Below are 21,161 nucleotides of genomic sequence, written 5' to 3'. Positions count from 1 at the left end.
GCGTTGTGGATAATGAAGTAGGTTTTCAAAGCTTGGAGAGAGATTTAGGCCAGTTAGAAGAGTGGGCTGAACAATGGCAGATGGAGTTTAATGCTGATAAGTGTGAGGTGCTACATTTTGGTAGGAATAATCCAAATAGGACATACATGGTAAATGGTAGGGCTTTGAAGAATGCAGTAGAACAGAGTGATCTAGGAATAACTGTGCATAGTTCCCTGAAGGTGGAATCTCATGTGGATAGAGTGGTGAAGAAAGCTTTTGGTATGTTGGCCTTTATAAATCAGAGCATTGAGTATAGGAGTTGGGATGTAATGTTAAAATAGTACAAGGCATTGGTAAGGCCAAATTTGGAGTATTGTATACAGTTCTGGTCACCGAATTATAGGAAAGATGTCAGCAAAATAGAGAGTACAGAGATTTACTAGAATGTTACCTGGGTTTCAGCACCTAAGTTACAGGGAAAGATTGAACAAGTTAGGTCTTTATTCTTTGGAGCGTAGAAGGTTGAGGGGGGACTTAATAGAGGTATTTAAAATTATGAGGGGGATAGATAGAGTTGATGTGGATAGGCTTTTTCCATTGAGAGTAGGGGAGATTCAAACAAGAAGACATGAGTTGAGAGTTAAGGGGCAAAAGTTTAAGGGTAACATGAGGGGGAATTTCTTTACTCAGAGTGGTAGCTGTGTGGAACGAGCTTCCAGTAGAAGTGGTAGAGGCAGGTTCGGTATTGTCATTTAAAGCAAAATTGGATAGGTATATGGACAGGAAAGGAGTGGAGGGTTATGGGCTGAGTGCAGGTCAGTGGGACTAGGTGAGTGTAAGCGTTCAGCACGGACTAGAAGGGCCGAGATGGCCTGTTTCCGTGCTGTAATTGTTATATGGTTATATAAGTCAAACTGTGCAAGTAAAAATAATACTGAGAACGTGAGCTGATCTTTTCTCATACACTCCCTCTGCCTGTTAGTTTTCATTCCTCTGATTAATTGTAGTCAGACTGGTTCTCGCCGATGTTTACAAACCGAGATGCTCATGAATGGTATCAGAAGGTAGGAGGACTTGCTTTGGAACCAATTGTCCTTGTTCATTGAAGGCAAAATTCTGAGTGTCACAGACCTGCCTAAGCTCTCCCTTTGCAATATGAAAAGTATTGAATTTAAAATATTCTCCCCTCAGCCGCTGCACAACATGACCAGATGTGACCTCTGGAGGGCAGCAAATACCATGGAAAGCAAGGTGGGGTATTGGGTTCCTGCAGGTTTCAATGAGGGGCTCAATCCTTGGGGGTGTGGGGAGGTTAGTCACTGCGGGTCCAGGCTCAGGTGATGCCCACGTGGGCTAGTCACTGAGTGAGTGGCTGAGTCTCAGCTTAAACTACTGAAAATGTTGCTCTCCCTCTATCCTCCAGCCCCGACTAGGAGTTGAGGATGCCATTGTCTACCTGCTGAACCGCGTCTATGCCCACCTGGATAAGCCGGTGAGCACTGTGAGGGTCATGTTTTTTGACTTCTCCAGTGTGTTCAACACCATCCGCCCTGCTCTGCTGGGTGAGAAGCTGACAGTGATGCAGGTGGATGCTTCCCTGGGGTAATGGATTATTGATTACCTGACTAGCAGACCACAGTACGTGCGCTTGCAACACTGTGTGTCAGACAGAGTGGTCAGCAGCACTGGGGCTCCACAGGGGACTGTCCTGTCTCCCTTCTCTTCACCATCTACACCTCAGACTTCAACTACTGCACAGAGTCTTGCCACCTTCAGAAGTTTTCTGATGACTCTGCCATAGTTGGATGCATCAGCAAGGGAGATGAGGCTGAGTACAGGGCTACGGTGGGAAACTTTGTCACATGGTGTGAGCAGAATCATCTGCAGCTTAATGTGAAAAAGACTAAGGAGCTGGTGGTGGACCTGAGGAGGGCTAGGCACCGGTGACCCCTGTTTACATCCAAGGGGTCAGTGTGGACATGGTGGAGGATTACAAATACCTGGGTATACGAATGGACAATAAACTGGACTGGTCAAAGAACACTGAGGCTGTCTACAAGAAGGGTCAGAGCCGTCTCTATTTCCTGAGGAGACTGAGGTCCTTTAACATCTGCCGGACAATGCTAAGGATGTTCTATGAGTCTGTGGCGGCCAGTGCTATCATGTTTGCTGTTGTGTGCTGGGGCAGCAGGCTGAGGGTAGCAGACACCAACAGAATCAACAAACTCATTCGTAAGGCCAGTGATGTTGTGGGGGTGGAACTGGACTCTCTGATGGTGGTGTCTGAAAAGAGGATGCTGGCCAAGTTGCATGCCATCTTGGACAATGTCTCCCATCCACTCCATAATGTACTGGTGAGGCACAGGAGTACATTCAGCCAGAGACTCATTCCACCGAGATGTAACACTGAGCGTCATAGGAAGTCATTCCTACCTGTGGCTATCAAACTTTACAACTCCTCCCTCGGAGTGTCAGACACCCTGAGCCAATAGGCTGGTCCTGGACTTATTTCCACTTGGCATGATTAACTTATTATTATTTAATTATTTATGGTTTTATATTGCTATATTTCTACACTATTCTTGGTTGGTGCGACTGTAACGAAACCCAATTTCCCTCGGGATCAACAAAGTCTGTCTGTCTGTCTGTCTGTCTTTCTGTCTGTCTGTCTGTCTGTCTGTCTCCTCAGAGCCCAACATGAACATCTCGTTAGAGCAACACAAGTTGCTAGAGGAGCTCAGCAGGTCAAGCAGCATTTACGAAGGAGGATCTTTTGCCTTGCCTTTTCCCTTTTCCCTTGCCTTTGGCCTAGCCTTTTACCTTTTGCCTACCCTTTTGCCCTTTGCCTTCTGCCTTGCATTTTGCATTTTGCCTTCCCGTTTGCGCTTTGCCTTTTGCCCTGCTTTTTGCCTTGCCTCTTGCCTTGCCCTTTTGACTTGCCTTTAGCCTTTCCCTTGCATTTTGTCTTTTGCCCTGCCCTTTGCCTTTTGAATTTTCCCTTTTTATCTTTTGCCATTTGCCTTTACCCTTATCTTTTGCTTTACCTTTTGCATTTTGCTTTGCTATTTGCCTTTTGCCAAACTTTTGCCTCTTTCCTTTTCCCTTGACTTTTGCCGTTTGCCTTTTGCCATTTGCCAAACTTTTGCCTCTTTCCTTTTCCCTTGACTTTTGCCGTTTGCCTTTTGCCATTCCTTTGGTCTTTCATTTTGTCTTCTGCCTTGCCTTTTGCCTTTTGCTTTGCTATTTGCCTTTTGCCTCTTGTCTTTAGCCTTTTGCCTTTCCTTTCGCCTATTGCCTTTTGAATTTTCCCTTTTTATCTTTTGCCTTTTGCCTTTTCCCTTGCCTTTTGCCATTTGCCTAGACTTTTGCCATTTGCCTAGACTTTTGCCATTTGCCTAGACTTTTGCCTTGCTTCTTGCCTTTTGAATTTTCCCTTTTTATCTTTTACCTTTTGCCGTTTCTGTTGCCCATTGCCTTGCCATTTGACTTTTGCCTTCCCTTTATCCTTGCTTTTTGCCTTTCCCCTTGTCTTTAGCCTTTTGCCTTACCATTTGTCTTTTGCCTTGCCAGTGAGGAAAGTGGCCAGTGAGTGAGTGGGTCAGTGATGGAGTGGAGATTTGAGGCTTCGACTCGAGAGATTCTGGCAGTTTTGGCAGTTGGAATGTGCAATCAAGTCAATCAAGATTTGAATAGCTCAGACTCAGCAGAAAGCAGCTGATTGGGCAATCGAGGTCAGGTGACCAAGCAGTTTGAAAAGCTCAAACAAATAAATAGATGGGTAGCTCAAGCGGAGCAGCCTGTGGAAAGCGGCCAGTGAAGGAGTGGAGATTTGAGGCTTCGACGAGAAGAGGCGGAGGATGAGCTTGTTCCCAGTTAGTCTTTACAATGTCTCCTGAGATGGTGATGTGCCTCTCCTGTGAGATGTGGCAGTCTTAGGAGAACTCCCCTCTCCCACAGAGTCACATCTGCCAGAAGTGCATGCGGCTGGGCGATCTGGAAGACCGTGTGAGGAATCTGGAGCAGCAGCTGGATGACCTTAGACTCATAAGGGAGAATGAGGCAGTCATAGATGAGAGCCACAGGGAGGGAGTCACACCTAGGCTGCCGGAAGCACATCGTTGGGTGACAGTCCGGGGGGTGGGGGGGGGAGCGAAGGAGAGTAGACAGGTAGTGCAGAGCACCCCCGTACCCATTCCCCTGAATAATAAGTTTACCATCCTGGATGCTGTTGGTGAGGACGACAGACCAGGTGTGAGCCACGGTGGCAGGGCCTCTGGCACTGAGTCTGACCCTGTGGTGCAGAAGGATGGGACGGAGAAGAGGAGAGCTTTCGTCATTGGAGACTCTATAGTCAGGGGAGCAGACAGGAGATTTTGTGGATGTGAGAAGGAAACCCACATGGTTTGGTGCCTCCCGGGTGCCAGGGTCCGGGATGTCTCTGACCGGGTGCATGACATCCTGGTATGAGAGGGAAAGCAACCAGAAGTCGTGATACATGTTGGTATCAACGACATAGGCAGGAAGAGGGATGAGGTCCTGAAGTGTGAGTTTCGGGAACTAGGCAGAAGGCTGAAGAACAGGACCTCAAGGGTGGCGTTCTCAGGATTGCTGCCAGTGCTACGTGATAGTGATGGTAAGAATTGGAGGAGATGGCAGTTGAATGCGTGGCTGAGGAGTTGGTGCAGGGGGCAGGGTTTTAGATTTTTGGACCATTGGGATCTCTTCTGGGGAAGGTGGGACCTGTACAGATTGGATGGGTTGCACCTGAACTTGAGGGGGAGAAATATCCTTGCGGGTAGGTTTGCTAGCATGGTTCGGGAGGGTTTAAACTAATTTGCAAGGGGGATGGGACCCGGAGCGATAGAGCAGTGAAAGAAGTGCATGGAGTAAAGCCAGATCTAACATATAGAGAGGCTTTGAGGAAAGAGCAGCAGAATAAAGGGTGTAAAGGTAGTAAGGTAGAAGGGCTAAAGTGTGTGTACTTCAATGCAAGAAGCATCAGGAACAAGGGTGATGAACTGAGAGCTTGGATACATACATGGAATTATGATGTAGTGGCCATTACAGAGACTTGGCTGGCACCAGGGCAGGAATGGATTCTCAATATTCCTGGATTTCAGTGCTTTAAAAGGGATAGAGAGGGGGGGGGAAAGGGGAGGAGGGGTGGCATTACTGGTCAGGGATACTATTACAGCTGCAGAAAGGGTGGGTAATGTAGCAGGATCCTCTTTTGAGTCAGTATGGGTGGAAGTCAGGAACAGGAAGGGAGCAGTTACTCTATTGGGGGTATTCTATAGGCCCCCTGGTAGTAGCAGAGATACCGAGGAGCCGATTGGGAGGCAGATTTTGGAAAGGTGCAAAAATAACTGGGTTGTTACCATGGGTGACTTTAAGTTCCCTAATATTGATTGGCACTTGATTAGTTCCAAGGGTTTAGACGGGGCAGAGTTTGTTAAGTGTGTCCAGGACGGATTCCTGTCACAGTATGTTGATAGGCCGACTAGGGGGAATGCTATACGAGATCTAGTATTAGGAACGAACCGGGTCAGGTCACAGATCTGTCAGTGGGTGAGCATCTGGGGGACAGTGACCACCGCTCCCTGGCCTTTAGCATTATGGAAAAGGACAGAATCAGAGAACACAGGAAAATTTTTAATTGGGGAAGGGTAAATTATGAGGCTATAAGGCTCATAATATAAGACTTGCAGGTGTGAATTGGGATGATGTTTTTGCAGGGAAATGTACTATGGACATGTGGTCGATGTTTAGGGATATCTTGCAGGATGTTAGGGATAAATTTGTCCCGGTGAGGAAGATAAAGAATGGTTGGGTGTCAAGTGAAGTGGAGAATCTAGTCAGATGGAAGAAGGTAGCATACATGAGGTTTAGGAAGCAAGGATCAGATGGGTCTATTGAGGAATATAGGGTAGCAAGAAAGAAGCTCAAGAAGGGGCTGAGAAGAGCAAGAAGGCGGCATGAGAAGGCCTTGGCGAGTAGGGTAAAGGAAAACCCCAAGGCATTCTTCAATTATGTGAAGAACAAAAGGATGACAGGAGTGAAGGTAGGACCGATTCGAGATAAAAGTGGGAAGATGTGCCTGGAGGCTGTGGAAGTGAGCGAGGTCCTCAATGAATACTTCTCTTCGGTTTGCACCAATGAGAGGGAACTTGATGACGGTGAGGATAATATGAGTGAGGTTGATGTTCTGGAGCATGTTGATATTAAGGGAGAGGAGGTGTTGGAGTTGTTAAAATACATTAGGACTGATAAGTCCCCGGGGCCTGACGGAATATTCCCCAGGCTGCTCCACGAGGCAAGGGAAGAGATTGCTGAACCTCTGGCTAGGATCTTTATGTCCTCGTTGTCCACAGGAATGGTACCAGAGGATTAGAGGGAGGCAAATGTTGTCCCCTTGTTCAAAAAAGGTAGTAGGGATAGTCCGGGTAATTATAGACCAGTGAGCCTTATGTCTGTGGTGGAAAGCTGTTGGAAAAGATTCTTAGAGATGGGATCTATGGGCATTTAGAGAATCATGGTCTGATCAGGGACAGTCAGCATGGCTTTGTGAAGGGCAGATCGTGCCTAACAAGCCTGATAGAGTTCTATGAGGAGGTGAACAGGCATACAGATGAAGGTAGTGCAGTGGATGTGATCTACATGGATTTTAGTAAGGCATTTGACAAGGTTCCATACGGTAGGCTTATTCAGAAGGCATGGGATGCAGGGAAGTTTAGCCGGGTAGATTCAGAATTGGCTTGCCTGCAGAAGGCAGAGGGTTGTGGTGGAGGGACTACATTCAGATTGGAGGGTTGTGACTAGTGGTGTCCCACAAGGATCTGTTCTGGGACCTCTACTTCTTGTGATTTTTATTAACGACCTGGATGTGGGGGTAGAAGGGTGGGTTGGCAAGTTTGCAGACGACACAAAGGTTGGTGGTGTTGTGGATAGTGTAGAGGATTGTTGAAGATTGCAGAGATACATTGATAGGATGCAGAAGTGGCAGATGAAGTTCAACCTGGAGAAGTGTGAGGTGGTACACTTTGGAAGGACAAACTCCAAGGCAGAGTACAAAGTAAATGGCAGGATACTTGGTAGTGTGGAGGAGCAGAGGGATCTGGTGGTACATGTACACAGATCCCTGAAAGTTGCCTCACAGGTAGATAGGGTAGTTAAGAAAGCTTATGGGGTGTTAGCTTTCATAAGTCGAGGGATAGAGTTTAAGAGACGTGATGTAATGATGCAGCTCTATAAAACTCTGGTTAGGCCACACTTGGAGTACTGTGTCCAGTTCTGGTTGCCTCACTATAGGAAGGATGTGGAAGCATTGGAAAGGGTACAGAGGAGATTTACCAGGATGCTGCCTGGTTTAGAGAGTATGGATTATGATCAGAGATTAAGGGAGCTAGGGCTTTACTCTTTGGAGAGAAGGAGGATGAGAGGAGACATGATAGAGGTGTACAAGATATTAAGAGGAATAGACGGAGTGGAAAGCCAGCGCCTCTTCCCCAGGGCACCACTGCTCAGTACAAGAGGACATGGCTTTAAGTTAAGGGGAGGGAAGTTCAAGGGGGATATTAGAGGAAGGTTTTTCACTCAGAGAGTGGTTGGTGCGTGGAATGTACTGCCTGAGTCAGTGGTGGAGGCAGATACACTAGTGAAATTTAAGAGACTACTAGACAGGTATATTGATGAATTTAAAGTGGGGGGGGGTGGGGTTATATGGGAGACAGGGTTTGAGGGTCGGCACAACATTGTGGGCCAAAGGGCCTGTAATGTGCTGTACTACTCTATGTTCTTTCGCCTTTTGCCTTGCCATTTTCCCTTGCCTTTTGCCCTTCGCCCTTTGCCTTTCGCCTTGTGCCTTGTCTTTAGCCTTTTGCCCTGCTGTTTTCTTTTTCCCTTTAACCTCGTCTTTTGCCTTTTGCCCTTTCCCTTGCCTACCCTTTTGCCTTTTTTCCTTTTCCCTTTGTCCCTGCCTTTTGCCTTCTGTTTTGCCTTGTTTTGCCTTTTGTTTTTCCCTCGCCTTTTGCCTGTTGCCCTGCCCTGCCCTGCCCTGCCCACTGGAGTTCCACTACTTCTTACTTTAAACATCAATTTTGGAACGAAGGCGAATTTTGCAGATGTTATCACAGACTCAGAATCTGAGCCCCCGGGTCGTGTAGCAGATAGCACAATGCTATCACAGCTCAAGGGATCAGAGTTCATTCCCAGTACTGTCTTTAATAAGTTTGTATGTTCTTCCTGGTGAATGCATAGTTTTCCTCCCACAGTCCAAAGATGTACCAGTTGGTAGGATCATTGGTCATTCATCTAGTTCTGTGAGGGTTAAACAGGTGGGTTGCTGGGCAGTGTGGCTGGTTGGGCCTAGTCCACACTGAATCTCCAAATAAGGAAAAAAAAACTCAGAAAAGATGGGACAGTGGGCAAAGAAGTAGCAGATAGAATACAGTGTATGGAAGTGTGTGGCTATGGACCAGTAGAAAGAATAAAGGTGTGGACTATTTTCTAAGTGGGAGAAAATTCAGAAATCAGAGGCACGAAGAGTCCTAGTTCAAGATTTCCTAAAGGGCAATTTGAGGTTGAGTTGGTAGCAAGGAAAGTAAATGCAAAGATGGGACAGACTCAATGGGCTGAATGGCCTAATTCTCCTCCTATGTCTTATGGTCTAATGTTAGCATTCATTTTGAGAGGACTTGATTATCAAAGCTATCGGCTAATGAGGCAATATAAAGGCATTGGTCAGATAGTGTTTGGGACATCTTGAGAAATTTTGGGTTCTGCATGTAAAGAAGGATGTGCTAGCCTGACAGAGAATCCAGAGGAGGTTCACAATAATAATTGCAGAAGCAAAAGGCTTAGCCTATGAGAAGAGTTTGATCACTCTGGGCCTGTACTCAATTGATTTTAGAAGGATGAGGGATGAGGTGGTGGGGGGATTCTCTTTGAAACCTATCCAATACTGAAAGGCCTAGACTGAGTGGCCATGGAGAGGATGTTTCCATCGGTATGAATGTTTAGAACCAGAGGGCACAGCATCAGAAAAAAAGGGATATCCCTTTAGAACAGAGGTGAGGAGGAATTTCTTCAGTTAAGGAGAGATGAATCTGTGGAATTCAATGCCCTGGACAGCTGTGAAGGCCAGGTCATTGGGGAAAAAAGCGAGCAGATTAACGGAGCGGACGACGGAGTAGAAGGAGACAGAGTAGGAAGGCTTTGGATCGAGAGGCTTCGGCGAGCAGAGGCTGAGTACAAACTTCACTCCAAGTGAGGTAAGGCTGGGTAAGTTCCTTTAATTGATTTAATTACCTTAGGAGTAGGTAATGGAGGCAGGAGTTAGGGCAGTTGAGTGCTCCGTTTGCGGTATGTGGGAAGTCAGGGTGAGCACAATTGTCCCTGATGACTACACCTGCAAAAGGTGCATCCAGCTGCAGCTCCTGACAAACCGTGTTAGGAAACTGGAGCCGGATCTGGATGAACTTTGGATCTTTCGGGAGACAGAGGCAGAAATAAACAGGAGTTACAGGGAGATAGTCATCCCTAAGAGTCAGGAGACAGGTAGCTGGGTGACTGTCAGGAAAGGGAAGGGGAATAGACAGATTGAGCAGAGCACCTCTGTGGCTGTTCCCATCAACAATAAGTATACCGCTTTGGATAATGTTGGTGGGGACAACCTACCAGGATCAAGTTGCAGTGGTTGTGTCTCTGGCATCGAGACTGGACCCTCAGCTCAGAAGGGAAGGAGGGAAAAGAGGAGAGCAATAGTGATAGGGGATTGAATAGTTAGGGGGGCAGATAGGAGGTTCTGTGGAAGAGATCGAGAATCCCGGATGGTCTGTGGCCTCCCTGGTGCCAGGGTTCGCGATATCTCGGATCAAGTTCTCAGTATTCTCAAGAGGGAGGGTGAGCAGCCAGATGTCGTGGTCCATGTAGGGACCAATGACATGGGTAGGAAGAGTGAGGAGGTCCTGAAAGGTGAGTTTAGGGAGCTAGGTGCCAAGTTAAAGGACAGGAACTCCAAGATAGCAATCTCAGGATTGCTACCAGTGCCACATGCAGGTGGGTTTAGAAATAGTAAGATAGTGCAGATCAACATGTGGCTGAAGACATGGTGCAGGAGGGAGGGCTTCAGATTTATAGATAATTGGGCAGTTTTCCAGGGAAGGTGGGACCTGTTCCGGTGGAACGGTTTACATCTGAACTGGAGGGGGACAAATATTCTTGCAGGTAGGTTTGTTAGAGAGGCTGTAGTGGATTTAAACTAGATACGAGGGGGAGGGGAACCAGAGTGTAGGAACAGATGTATGGGAGAAGGAAGAGAAAGAAGACAGTAAAGTTCTTTGTACTGTTAGAGATAAACATAGAGTAAGAGGTGGAGAATTTCTTAAATGCATTTATTTTAGTGCTAGGAGCATTGTAAGAAAGGTGGATGAGCTTAGAGCATGGATTGATACCTGGAAATATGATGTTGTAGCTATTAGTGAAACATGGTTGCAGGAGGGGTGTGATTGGCAACTAAATATTCCTGGATTTCGTTGCTTCAGGTGTGATAGAATTGGAGGGACAAGAGGGGGAGGTGTTGCATTGCTTGTAAGAGAAAATATTACAACAGTGCTCTGGCAGGATAGATTAGAGGGCTCGTCTAGGGAGGCTATTTGGGTGGAATTGAGGAATGGGAAAGGTGTAGTAACACTTATAGGGGTGTATTATAGACCACCTAATGGGGAGCGAGAATTGGAGGAGCAAATTTGCAAGGAGATAGCAGATATTTGTAGTAAGCAGAAGGTTGTGATTGTGGGAGATTTTAAAATTTCCACACACAGACTGGGAAGCCCATTCTGTAAAAGGGATGGATGGTTTGGAGTTTGTAAAATGTGTGCAGGATAGCTTTTTGCAGCAATACATAGAGGTACCAACTAGAGAAGGGGCAGTGTTGGATCTCCTGTTAGGGAATGAAATAGGTCAGGTGACGGAGGTATGTGTTGGGGAGCACTTCGGGTCCAGTGATCACAATGCCATTAGTTTCAATATAATTATGGAGAAGGATAGGACTGAACCCAGGGTTGAGATTTTTGATTGGAGAAAGGCAAACTTTGGGGAAATGTGAAAGGATTTAGAAGGAGTGAATTGGGACAATTTGTTTTATGGGAAGGATGTCATAGAGAAATGGAGGTCATTTAAAGGTAAACTTTTGAGGGTACAGAATCTTTATGTTCCTGTTAGGTTAAAAGTTTGAGAGAGCCATGGTTTTCAAGGGATATTGGAAACTTGGTTAGGAAAAAGAGAGATATCCACAATAAATATAGGCAGCATGGAGGTAATGAGGTGCTCAAGGATTATAATGAATGTAGTAGAACAGAGTGATCTAGGAATAATGGTGCATAGTTCCCTGAAGGTGAAATCTCATGTGGACAGGGTGGTGAAGAAAGCTTTTGGTATGCTGGCCTTTATAAATCAGAGCATTGAGTATGGGAGTTGGGATGTAATGTTAAAATTGTACAAGGCTTTGGTTAAGGCCAAATTTGGAGTATTGTGTACAGTTCTGGTCACCGAATTATAGGAAAGATGTCAACAAAATAGAGAGAGTACAGAGGAGATTTACTAGAATGTTACCTGGGTTTCAGCACCTAAGTTACAGAGAAAGATTGAACAAGTTAGGTCTTTATTCTTTGGAGCACAGAAGGTTGAGGTGGGACTTGATAGAGGTATTTAAAATCATGAGGAGGATAGATAGAGTTGACGTGGATAGGCTTTTTCCATTGAGAGTGGGGGAGATTCAAACAAGAGGACATGAGTTGAGACTTAGGGGGCAAAAGTTTAGGGGTAACACAAGGGGGAATTATCTACTCAGAGAGTGGTAGCTGTGTGGAATGAGCTTCCAGTAGAAGTGGTAGAGGCAGGTTCTGTATTGTCATTTAAAGTAAAATTGGATAGGCATATGGACAGGAAAGGAATGGAGGGTTATGGGCTGAGTGCAGGTCGGTGGGACTAGGTGAGAGTAAGCGTTCGGCACGGACTAGAAGGGCCGAGATGGCCTGTTTCCGTGCTGTAATTGTTATACGGTTGTATATGGGTATATTTAAGGCTGATAGGTTCTTGATTACTGTGAGGTTTAAGGGTTAGGGAGAGACGACAGGAGAATGGAGTTGAAAATAAATCACTGCTGACTGAATAGTAGAGCAGACCTGATGGGCTGAATGGCCTATCTTATTGTGCTGTTATAACTTGCCTGGTTTGTACTGCAGTGTAAATTCAGACTGCTGGTGCTTGCTCAGTCCATATTCAATGTCTTCTTGCTCTGGAGACCTCAGCTGTCATCAGGCCTGCTGGGAATCCCCACAATAAATGGCTGCGGCCTCTTTTGAAAGTGGATTTGTCCAATCTGCCTACCTCTTTTCAAAATGACACACAGGAACTTCCTGTATTGTTAATGCACCCACTGAAAGTGCTTCCTCCTCCAGCGATGAGCAACTTCAGGCGAAAGGTCAAATTTGAAAAAAATTAACTTGCATTTCAATAAATTGTTTCCTGAACACATCACAATGACAAATAGATCCATCAGTAATTTACAACGTGAGGTGGAAATTCTAAACCAGTAAGGTAACACATTCGCAGTTCGGTTCTGATAACGACGGGACCCTCTCTGCTTCCTCTTGTACCTTCAAGTTATTACAGAGAATTTTATCTGTGGTCTAACTACCGTTTATACAAAGTTCTCCCACTAGCTACTGGAAACTAACCCCAAAATGCTAACATTCTTACCCTGGGAACAATGCCTGAAGGATTTGTGTGAGGTTGGTTCTGGTCTCCTCAAATGTATTTACGTTTTTATTTTACAACTTCACATGCACTTTTGCCACTTAAGACACAAATTTGAAAGCTGACTTTAGTTGTGAACAGCTTCTGTACCAGTTACCAGACTGGAGATTGTTTGTCTGAATCAGCTCCTCACCTGGTCCCGTCACCCCTCTCCTTCTCCTAATGCTGACCCTCTTCCCTCCCGCCCCTCCGCGGCCAACCATTGAGCGAACCCACAAATCTCGCCCCGTGTGGGTCCGAGCTCTCCATTCTCGCCATCCTGAGGTGTCTTGGGGGTAGGGAGGTTGGCAGAAGTAACCAGTCCACCACTTTGCCAATACCCCCCTCCCCGCCCTCTTTCGGCGGGCGGGTGGCGGAAGACACGGGACTCTGACCGCCCCTCCCGGGAGACCGAGCCAGCCCTGCCTCCCTCTCTCCGCGGGTGGGACAGGGGGAGGACTCGGGGCTCCGACGGTCCCTCCCCAGGGCGGAGTTTGGGCACTTTTGGCGGGAGCGGAGTCGCAAATAAAGAGCGGGAGCGGAGCGGAGCCCCGGAGAGCGGACACGGACGGTGAGTGTGTAACCTCCCCTATCCTCCCGAGCACCGGCTGAATCCTATCCGTGACCGGGTGCGCGGGGCCACAATGGCCATATCCAGACGCGATACTGGCCCAGTGATGGGCTGAGTGGACAGGGGCCGTCCAGCGCTTCTGGACAACATCCCGGTGGGGTTGTCAGTGAGGGATCGGTCTCCACCTCGGACGGGAGGGAGTGACTAGTGCTGGGGTGGGAGGGGGGCGTTAGAAGTGCTTCCACCGGAGAACGGGTGGGGCCGGGGTCCCGGCACTGCGCGCAGTTTCCCCACCCCCGGGCGGCGGCCGTAGCCGTGTGTGAGGGAGCGCCGCAGGGGAGTTGTGGGGGAAACAGAGATCAGGAAATCCAGAGCAACAAGCATACACAAACCGCTGGTGGAACTCTGGAGCTAGGACTGCTCAGTCTGGTCCTCATTTCCACAGATGCTGCCCGACCGGCTGTGTCAGTCTGCATTTGAATCTTTCTGTGCAGGATGGGCGGGCCGGGTGATGTGACCAGCCCCTCCCCTCGACCACTCATTGGCCTCCTCCAGTCCAATTATCTGCTGACCAAGACAGCCAGCCAATGAGATTTCCTGAGGCTCATTGCAGGACCCCACCCCCTCTGGACACCTCCAGAAACTTCCTCCCTGACCCCCACACTCAGGCTCACCCCTCACTCTTCCCTCCTGCAACTCCCCCACCCCTCTCACCTCCCTAACCCACAGCTCCCCCATCCCCATGACTCTAACCGTCACCAACACTCCCTCACGCGAGGGACTCATCCCTCACCCTCCAATGAGGCTGGACTAACACTGTCTATCCCCTGCAGCCACCCTGTCACCATGCCTCAAGGAACCACAGCTGTGCTGGAGGAACTGCTGCCTGCGTTGTTGGAGGCCGAAGGCTGGCCACAAGACTGTGAGGAACTGCTGCAGATACTGCCCACCCCTCCTCAGTCGCCCAAGGAGGGCCAGTCGTCAAGGTTGCCCTCCAAGTCAGACCAGCTGGAGCTGGTGTCGGAGCTGCTGCTGGAGGACGAGGACTTTGTAGAGCAAGGCCTGCAGTGGGAATTGGAGTCTGTCACCCAGGATGGAGTGTGGGGCAGCCTGCTGGCCCAGGCTGAGCTGGACTGGCTGACCGAGTCCCTGCCCTTCTCCAGCTCCCTGCTGGCAGACATCGAGGCCCAGATCTTTCAGGCTCCAGTACTCAGCCCCCCACCACAGCACCCGGAGCCAGACAGTGAGGCCCCATTTCCCTGTGAGGGCCTTCAGCCGCTCCCGACCGATTCAGGTATGCAGTGAAGTAGAACAGCCTGTTTCCCTGTAGCAGGTTGTGTGTGTATCCCAGCTGCAGTTCCGGGGAGATTTTCACTGGCTGCTCTCACCTCTGAGGGTGGGGCAGGGTTCCAGATGGAAACACCGTTCCGCTGCTGCGCAAACTCATGGGATCTGCCTGCATTTTAGCCAGTGAACTCTGTTGGGGTTGGATTTGACACCTCACCCACTCCTCCATCCCAGAGGAAGGGGAGAGATCCTGACCAATCCCACCCATCCTGGAGGAAGGGGAGAGATCCTGACTCATCCCACCCATCCCAGAGGAAGGGGAGAGATCCTGACCAATCCCACCCATCCCAGAGGAAGGGGAGATATCCTGACTAATCCCACCCATCCCAGAGGAAGGGGAGAGATCCTGACCAATCCCACCCATCCTGGAGGAAGGGGAGAGATCCTGACTCATCCCACCCATCCCAGAGGAAGGGGAGAGATCCTGACCAATCCCACCCATCCCAGAGGAAGGGGAGATATCCTGACTAATCCCACCCATCCCAGAGGAAGTGGAGATATCCTGACCAATCCCACCCATCCTAGAGGAAGGGGAGAGATCCTGACTCATCCCACCCATCCCAGAGGAAGGGGAGATATCCTGACCAATCCCACCCATCCTAGAGGAAGGGGAGAGATCCTGACCAATCCCACCCACCCCCATCCCAGAGGAAGGGGAGAGATCCTGACCAATCCCACCCATCCCAGAGGAAGGGGAGAGATCCTGACCAATCCCACCCACCCCCATCTCAGAGGAAGGGGAGAGATCCTGACCAATCCCACCCATCCCAGAGGAAGGGGAGAGATCCTGACCAATCCCACCCATCCTAGAGGAAGGGGAGAGATCCTGACTCATCCCACCTATCCCAGAGGAAGGGGAGAGATCCTGACTCATCCCACCTATCCCAGAGGAAGGGGAGAGATCCTGACCAATCCCACCCATCCCAGAGGAAGGGGAGAGATCCTGACCAATCCCACCCATCCCAGAGGAAGGGGCAAGATCCTGACATCCCACCCATCCCAGAGGAAGGGGAGAGATCCTGACCAATCCCACCCACCCCCATCCCAGAGGAAGGGGAGAGATCCTGACTCATCCCACCCATCCCAGAGGAAGGGGAGAGATCCTGACTCATCCCACCCATCCTAGAGGAAGGGGAGAGATCCTGACTCATCCCACCCATCCCAGAGGAAGGGGAGAGATCCTGACTCATCCCACCCATCCTAGAGGAAGGGGAGAGATCCTGACCAATCCCACCCATCCCAGAGGAAGGGGCAAGATCCTGACATCCCACCCATCCCAGAGGAAGGGGAGAGATCCTGACCAATCCCACCCACCCCCATCCCAGAGGAAGGGGAGAGATCCCTGGAATCTGAAACACCAGTGAAGAATGGTGCTGGACACCAGTAAGGAACATGGTTCAGTTCAGTGAGTTTCCCACCAAACCCCTCACTCTTTCAGACGAGGAGAGGGCTGTATCCCGTCACTAGGTCACGTCAGAGACACTGAAGAAGGGCCATTCTGAGGATGTGGATGGCTAGTTTTGGTTTTTACTTTGAACAGCTCCTGGAGGTGCTCACACTGACCTGTTTCTGTGCTTTGCAGATGAGGAGGTTGATGTGGTCAATGTTGAGAAGCTGTCTCTAGCAGAGCAAAGTGTCGTCTACAATGAAGTGACTACTGGGACCTGCTCACGGACTCTGTCCCCGGTCAGGCACTGCGCCCTGGACGTCCATCAGCAACACAACTATGCTGCTCCGTCACCCCTGCCAAAACGGGCCAGAGCAGACGGCTGCCTACACTCGGCCAAGACCGTTGGCTCGAGCTTCAGGCCCCGGGGACTGGACATCGAGGAAGAGGAGCGTCGGAGGACACATAATGTTCTGGAGAGGCAACGGAGGAACGAGTTGAAGCGTTGCCTGCTGGCTCTTCGGGACCAAATGCCCGATCTGTCCACCAACAGCAAGGCTTCCAAGGTGGTGATCCTGCAGAAGGCCACGGAACTGATTGGGCAGTTGCAGAGGGAGCAGCTCAGGCTGCAAGCCGATAGAAACCGACTGCACAGGAAGCAGCAGCAGCTTCGACGCAAACTCCAGCGGCTCCGCCGGGTGGCCAAGTAAGAGAAAGCGTGTGCTGTTGCCCTGAGCCTCCTCTCACTTTTCTGCTGCATGGACACAAATATTTGGGACGCTGCCTCACCTGGTGCTTGGCTCAGGAGTCCCAGCCTTGGCTTCACCGTCCTCTCAACAGGAGTTTGTTTCTTCCAGGCAGGGACTTGGCTTCTCTGTGTGGATTGTGTTTCTTTCTGTCTTCAACCATGTCACTTTTGTCCAGGTTTAGAGGCGTACTGAAAAGTGCCAATATTTACATCTGAATGCTTCTGTCTACCATTGGCCCTGCCAAGGACTTTCGCACAGAGGATGCAGATGTGGATGGGGGTGCTCAGGATTCGTTCACTGATGTGGTTAAACCTCTACCTTAGCAAATGTCCTGCTGCTTGATATTCACGTCGTGTCAGCATCTCCCCTCTCCTTGGGAATGCCGAGGGGATTCAACAGACCCCACCACCTGGCCATCAGCATTTGTGCCATGGGCTGGGTCAGAGAGTGTCTGTTGGACTGTCCTGGGTTGGGTCGGGTCAGAGAGTGTCTGATGGACTGTCCTGGGTCGGGTCAGAGAGTGTCTGATGGACTGTCCTGGGTCGGGTCAGAGAGTGTCTGTTGGACTGTCCTGGGTCGGGTCAGAGAGTGTCTGATGGACTGTCCTGGGTCGGGTCAGAGAGTGTCTGCTGGACTGTCCTGGGTCTGGTCGGGTCAGAGAGTGTCTGATGGACTGTCCTGGGTCGGGTCAGAGAGTGTCTGTTGGACTGTCCTGGGTCGGGTCAGAGAGTGTCTGATGGACTGTCCTGGGTCGGGTCAGAGAGTGTCTGTTGGACTGTCCTGGGTCGGGTCAGAGAGTGTCTGTTGGACTGTCCTGGGTCGGGTCAGAGAGTGTCTGATGGACTGTCCTGGGTCGGGTCAGAGAGTGTCTGCTGGACTGTCCTGGGTCTGGTCGGGTCAGAGAGTGTCTGATGGACTGTCCTGGGTCGGGTCAGAGAGTGTCTGTTGGACTGTCCTGGGTCGGGTCGGGTCAGAGAGTGTCTGTTGGACTGTCCTGGGTCGGGTCGGGTCGGGTCAGAGAATGTCTGTTGGACTGTTCTGGGTCGGGTCGGGTCGGGTCAGAGAATGTCTGTTGGACTGTTCTGGGTCGGGTCGGGTCGGGTCAGAGAGTGTCTGTTGGACTGTCCTGGGTCGGGTCGGGTCAGAGAGTGTCTGTTGGACTGTCCTGGGTCGGGTCGGGTCGGGTCAGAGAATGTCTGTTGGACTGTCCTGGGTTGGGTCAGAGAGTGTCTGTTGGACTGTCCTGGGTCGGGTCGGGTCGGGTCAGAGAATGTCTGTTGGACTGTTCTGGGTCGGGTCAGAGAGTGTCTGTTGGACTGTCCTGGGTCGGGTCGGGTCGGGTCAGAGAACGTCTGTTGGACTGTCCTGGGTCGGGTCGGGTCGGGTCAGAGAACGTCTGTTGGACTGTCCTGGGTCGGGTCGGGTCAGAGAGTGTCTGTTGGACTGTCCTGGGTCGGGTCGGGTCGGGTCAGAGAATGTCTGTTGGACTGTCCTGGGTCGGGTCAGAGAGTGTCTGTTGGACTGTCCTGGGTCGGGTCGGGTCAGAGAGTGTCTTATGGACTGTCCTGGGTCGGGTCAGAGAGTGTCTGTTGGACTGTCCTGGGTCGGGTCGGGTCAGAGAGTGTCTGATGGACTGTCCTGGGTCGGGTCAGAGAGTGTCTGATGGACTGTCCTGGGTCGGGTCAGAGAGTGTCTGTTGGACTGTCCTGGCTTATACCCTTGCATGACCGTAGTTCCTGACTTTGTGTTATTTTGCTGCTGATTTATCACCAGGCTGTGCACTGGTTCTTTTCTGTTTCTTTGAGCAGTGTCTGATGTTATTATTACAAAGTCGTTGTTTGATGTTTGTACCCTGGGCTTTAAATTATTTGTCTCTTCCTCTCTGGGTGGTTCTGTTGCTGCTGTCTGAGTGTGTGGTACCGGATGTTTCTTCTGTACAAAGCACTTTCTGTTCAGCAACCTGGCCACCAATAATTTCAGTATTTCACAATGAAATAAACATATTCAAGTTTAAAGGAAGTGAGTATGTGCTTTGGGCTCCCCAGTGAGGGGAACTGGCGTGTGTCAAAAGGAAGTCCTGCATTCCAGTAGCACCTTTTCCGTCAGGATGACTGGCGCAGACAATGAGTTGAGCCACTTGCTATGGGGGTGGAGGGTGTTACAGCCAGTTTCTGACCCACCTTCAGTACCTCCCCTCGCAGGGTGTGATACCCCCAGCACCTCCCCTCGCAGGGTGTGATACCCCCGGCACCTCCCCTCGCAGGGTGGGATAACCCTCTGGCACCTGCCCTCGCAGGGTGGGATAACCCCCCCGACACCTCCCCTCCCACGGTAGGATACTCCCCCGGTACCTCCCCTCGCAGGGTGTGATACCCCCGGCACCTCCCCTCGCAGGGTGTGATACCCCCGGCACCTCCCCTCGCAGGGTGTGATACCCCCGGCACCTCCCCTCGCAGGGTGGGATAACCCTCTGGCACCTGCCCTCGCAGGGTGGGATAACCCCCCCGACACCTCCCCTCCCACGGTAGGATACTCCCCCCGGTACCTCCCCTCGCATGGTGGGATAACCCCCCCAACACCCCCCTCGCACGGTGTGATAACCCCCCCCCCCGACGCCTCCCCTCGCACGGTGGGATAACCCTCGCACGGTGGGATACCCCCTGACCTCCCCTCGCATGGTGGGATACCCCCAACACCTCCCCTCGTACGGTGGGATAACCCTCGCACAGTGGGATACCCCCCCCAGTCTCCTCCCCTCGCACAGTGGGATACCCCCCCATTACCTCTCCTCGCACGGTGTGATACTCCCCCGGTTACCTCCCCTCACACGTTATGATACCCCCCGGCACCTCCCCTCTCCCCCTCTCACAGTGGGATACTCCCCCGGTCACCTCCCCTTGCACGGTGTGATACCCCCCCGGTCACCTCCCCTCGCACGGTTTGATAACCCCCCCCCCCCCGGTCACCTCCCCTCGCACAGTGGGATACTCCCCAGTACCTCCCCTCACACAGTGTGATACTCCCCAGTACCTCCCCTCGCACGGTTTGATACCCCCCCGGCACCTCCCCTCGCACAGTGGGATACTCCTCAGTGCCTCCCCTCGCACAGTGTGATACCCCCCCAGCACCTCCCCTTGCACAGTGGGATACTCCCCAGTACCTCCCCTCGCACGGTGTAATACCCCTCCCCCGGTACCTCTGGATCTAGATCCCAGTTTCTCCTCAGCCATATTTTCCAGGACATTTGGACTGGCAGGGGTCTCACTCGGGGCGTGGCCAGCAGTCAAGCACCACTGGACGTTATCCCAGGGGAACCCCTCTGGAGTCCTGGCTCTTGTGAATGCATTCTGGCAATTGAAGAAAGTGGCTAATTCAACTCTGGCACAGAATATAATCCTAGAACAGCTGTTGACACCACTGCCTTCATTGGGTTCGTAGTTACTGGGAAAAGGGAGGGGTAACATTCTCACTCATTACTTGGTTGTCTGGTGCTTCAGCATGTTAACACAGATCAGCAAGCATATAATCAACTCATTCTGCATGGAGACCGCCCCTCAGATCAGCAGGGACCTCTCTGTACTTGGCCTGTAGTCCTCTCAGGTATGTGTTCCAGACTCCAGACCCCAGGAGAATGTTCTTCCTTGAAGCTCAGGTTTCAGACATCTCAGTCACGGGGGAGACTTGCTCCCTGGAAGAACCCCAGCCCAGGTCTCTCCTCCTAAATGAACATCTCCTGGTGCATTTCCTCTGCACCTTCTCCATTGCTGTCTCATCCCTCCAACAGGGTGGTGAGCAGAACTCCGGCCGAGGCTTTTATGACTTCCATGCTCTTGTATTCTATATCCTGGTGAATAATGGAAAAGCACTTGCCTTTCTCACCAAAAAGAGAAAATCTGCAGATACTGAAAATCCCATTTCGACATGTCCGTCCACGGCCTCCTCTACTGCTGCAATGAGGCCACACGCAGGTTGGAGGAAAACACCTTGGTTGAGTGAATTTGGCCTTTTCTCCTTGGAGTGATGGAGGATGAGAGGTGACCTGTTAGAGGTGTATAAGCTGATGAGAGGCATTGATCTTGTGGATAGTCAGAGGCTTTTTCTCAGTCCTGAAATGGCTAGCACAAGAGGGATATAGTTTTAAGGCACTTGGAAGTAGGTACAGAAGTTTTTTATGCAGAGAGAGGTGGGTGTGTGGAATGGGCTGCCAGCGATGGTGGTGGAGGCGGATACAATAGGATCTGTTAAGAGACTCTTGAATAGGTACATAGAGCTTAGAAAAAAATAGAGAGCTGTAGATAATCCCAGGTAATTTCTAAAGTAAGTACATGCT

At 50.5% G+C, this 21,161-nt stretch overlaps 1 protein-coding gene across 2 annotated transcripts; it reads left to right on the top strand.

The window, feature by feature from the left end:
• Positions 1–12,529: 12,529 nt before the first annotated feature.
• On the top strand, positions 12,530–17,432 carry mych (myelocytomatosis oncogene homolog). 2 transcript variants are annotated; one of them, XM_073059989.1, is made up of 3 exons: positions 12,530–12,773; positions 14,182–14,642; positions 16,278–17,432. In XM_073059989.1, the coding sequence occupies exons 2-3, from the start codon at positions 14,195–14,197 to the stop codon at positions 16,790–16,792; spliced, it is 963 nt and encodes a 320-aa protein (XP_072916090.1). In that variant the 5' UTR covers positions 12,530–12,773; positions 14,182–14,194; the 3' UTR covers positions 16,793–17,432. The 2 variants fall into 2 exon arrangements, with proteins under 2 accessions (XP_072916090.1, XP_072916089.1); XM_073059988.1 differs by having other exon boundaries at positions 12,530–13,348.
• Positions 17,433–21,161: the final 3,729 nt, after the last annotated feature.

The sequence above is a fragment of the Hemitrygon akajei genome, chromosome 11 (assembly GCF_048418815.1).
Source record: "Hemitrygon akajei chromosome 11, sHemAka1.3, whole genome shotgun sequence".
Lineage (NCBI taxonomy): Eukaryota > Metazoa > Chordata > Chondrichthyes > Myliobatiformes > Dasyatidae > Hemitrygon > Hemitrygon akajei.
Note: the sequence above shows the minus strand (reverse complement) of the source record. Positions and strands in the feature narration are given on the sequence as shown.

Excerpts from the sequence above, each read along its gene's own strand:
- mych (XM_073059989.1), top strand. The coding sequence starts at position 14,195 with ATGCCTCAAGGAACCACAGCTGTGCTGGAGGAACTGCTGCCTGCGTTG. Across the intron at positions 14,643-16,277 it reads GCCGCTCCCGACCGATTCAG|ATGAGGAGGTTGATGTGGTC; the intron begins GTATGCAGTGAA and ends TGTGCTTTGCAG.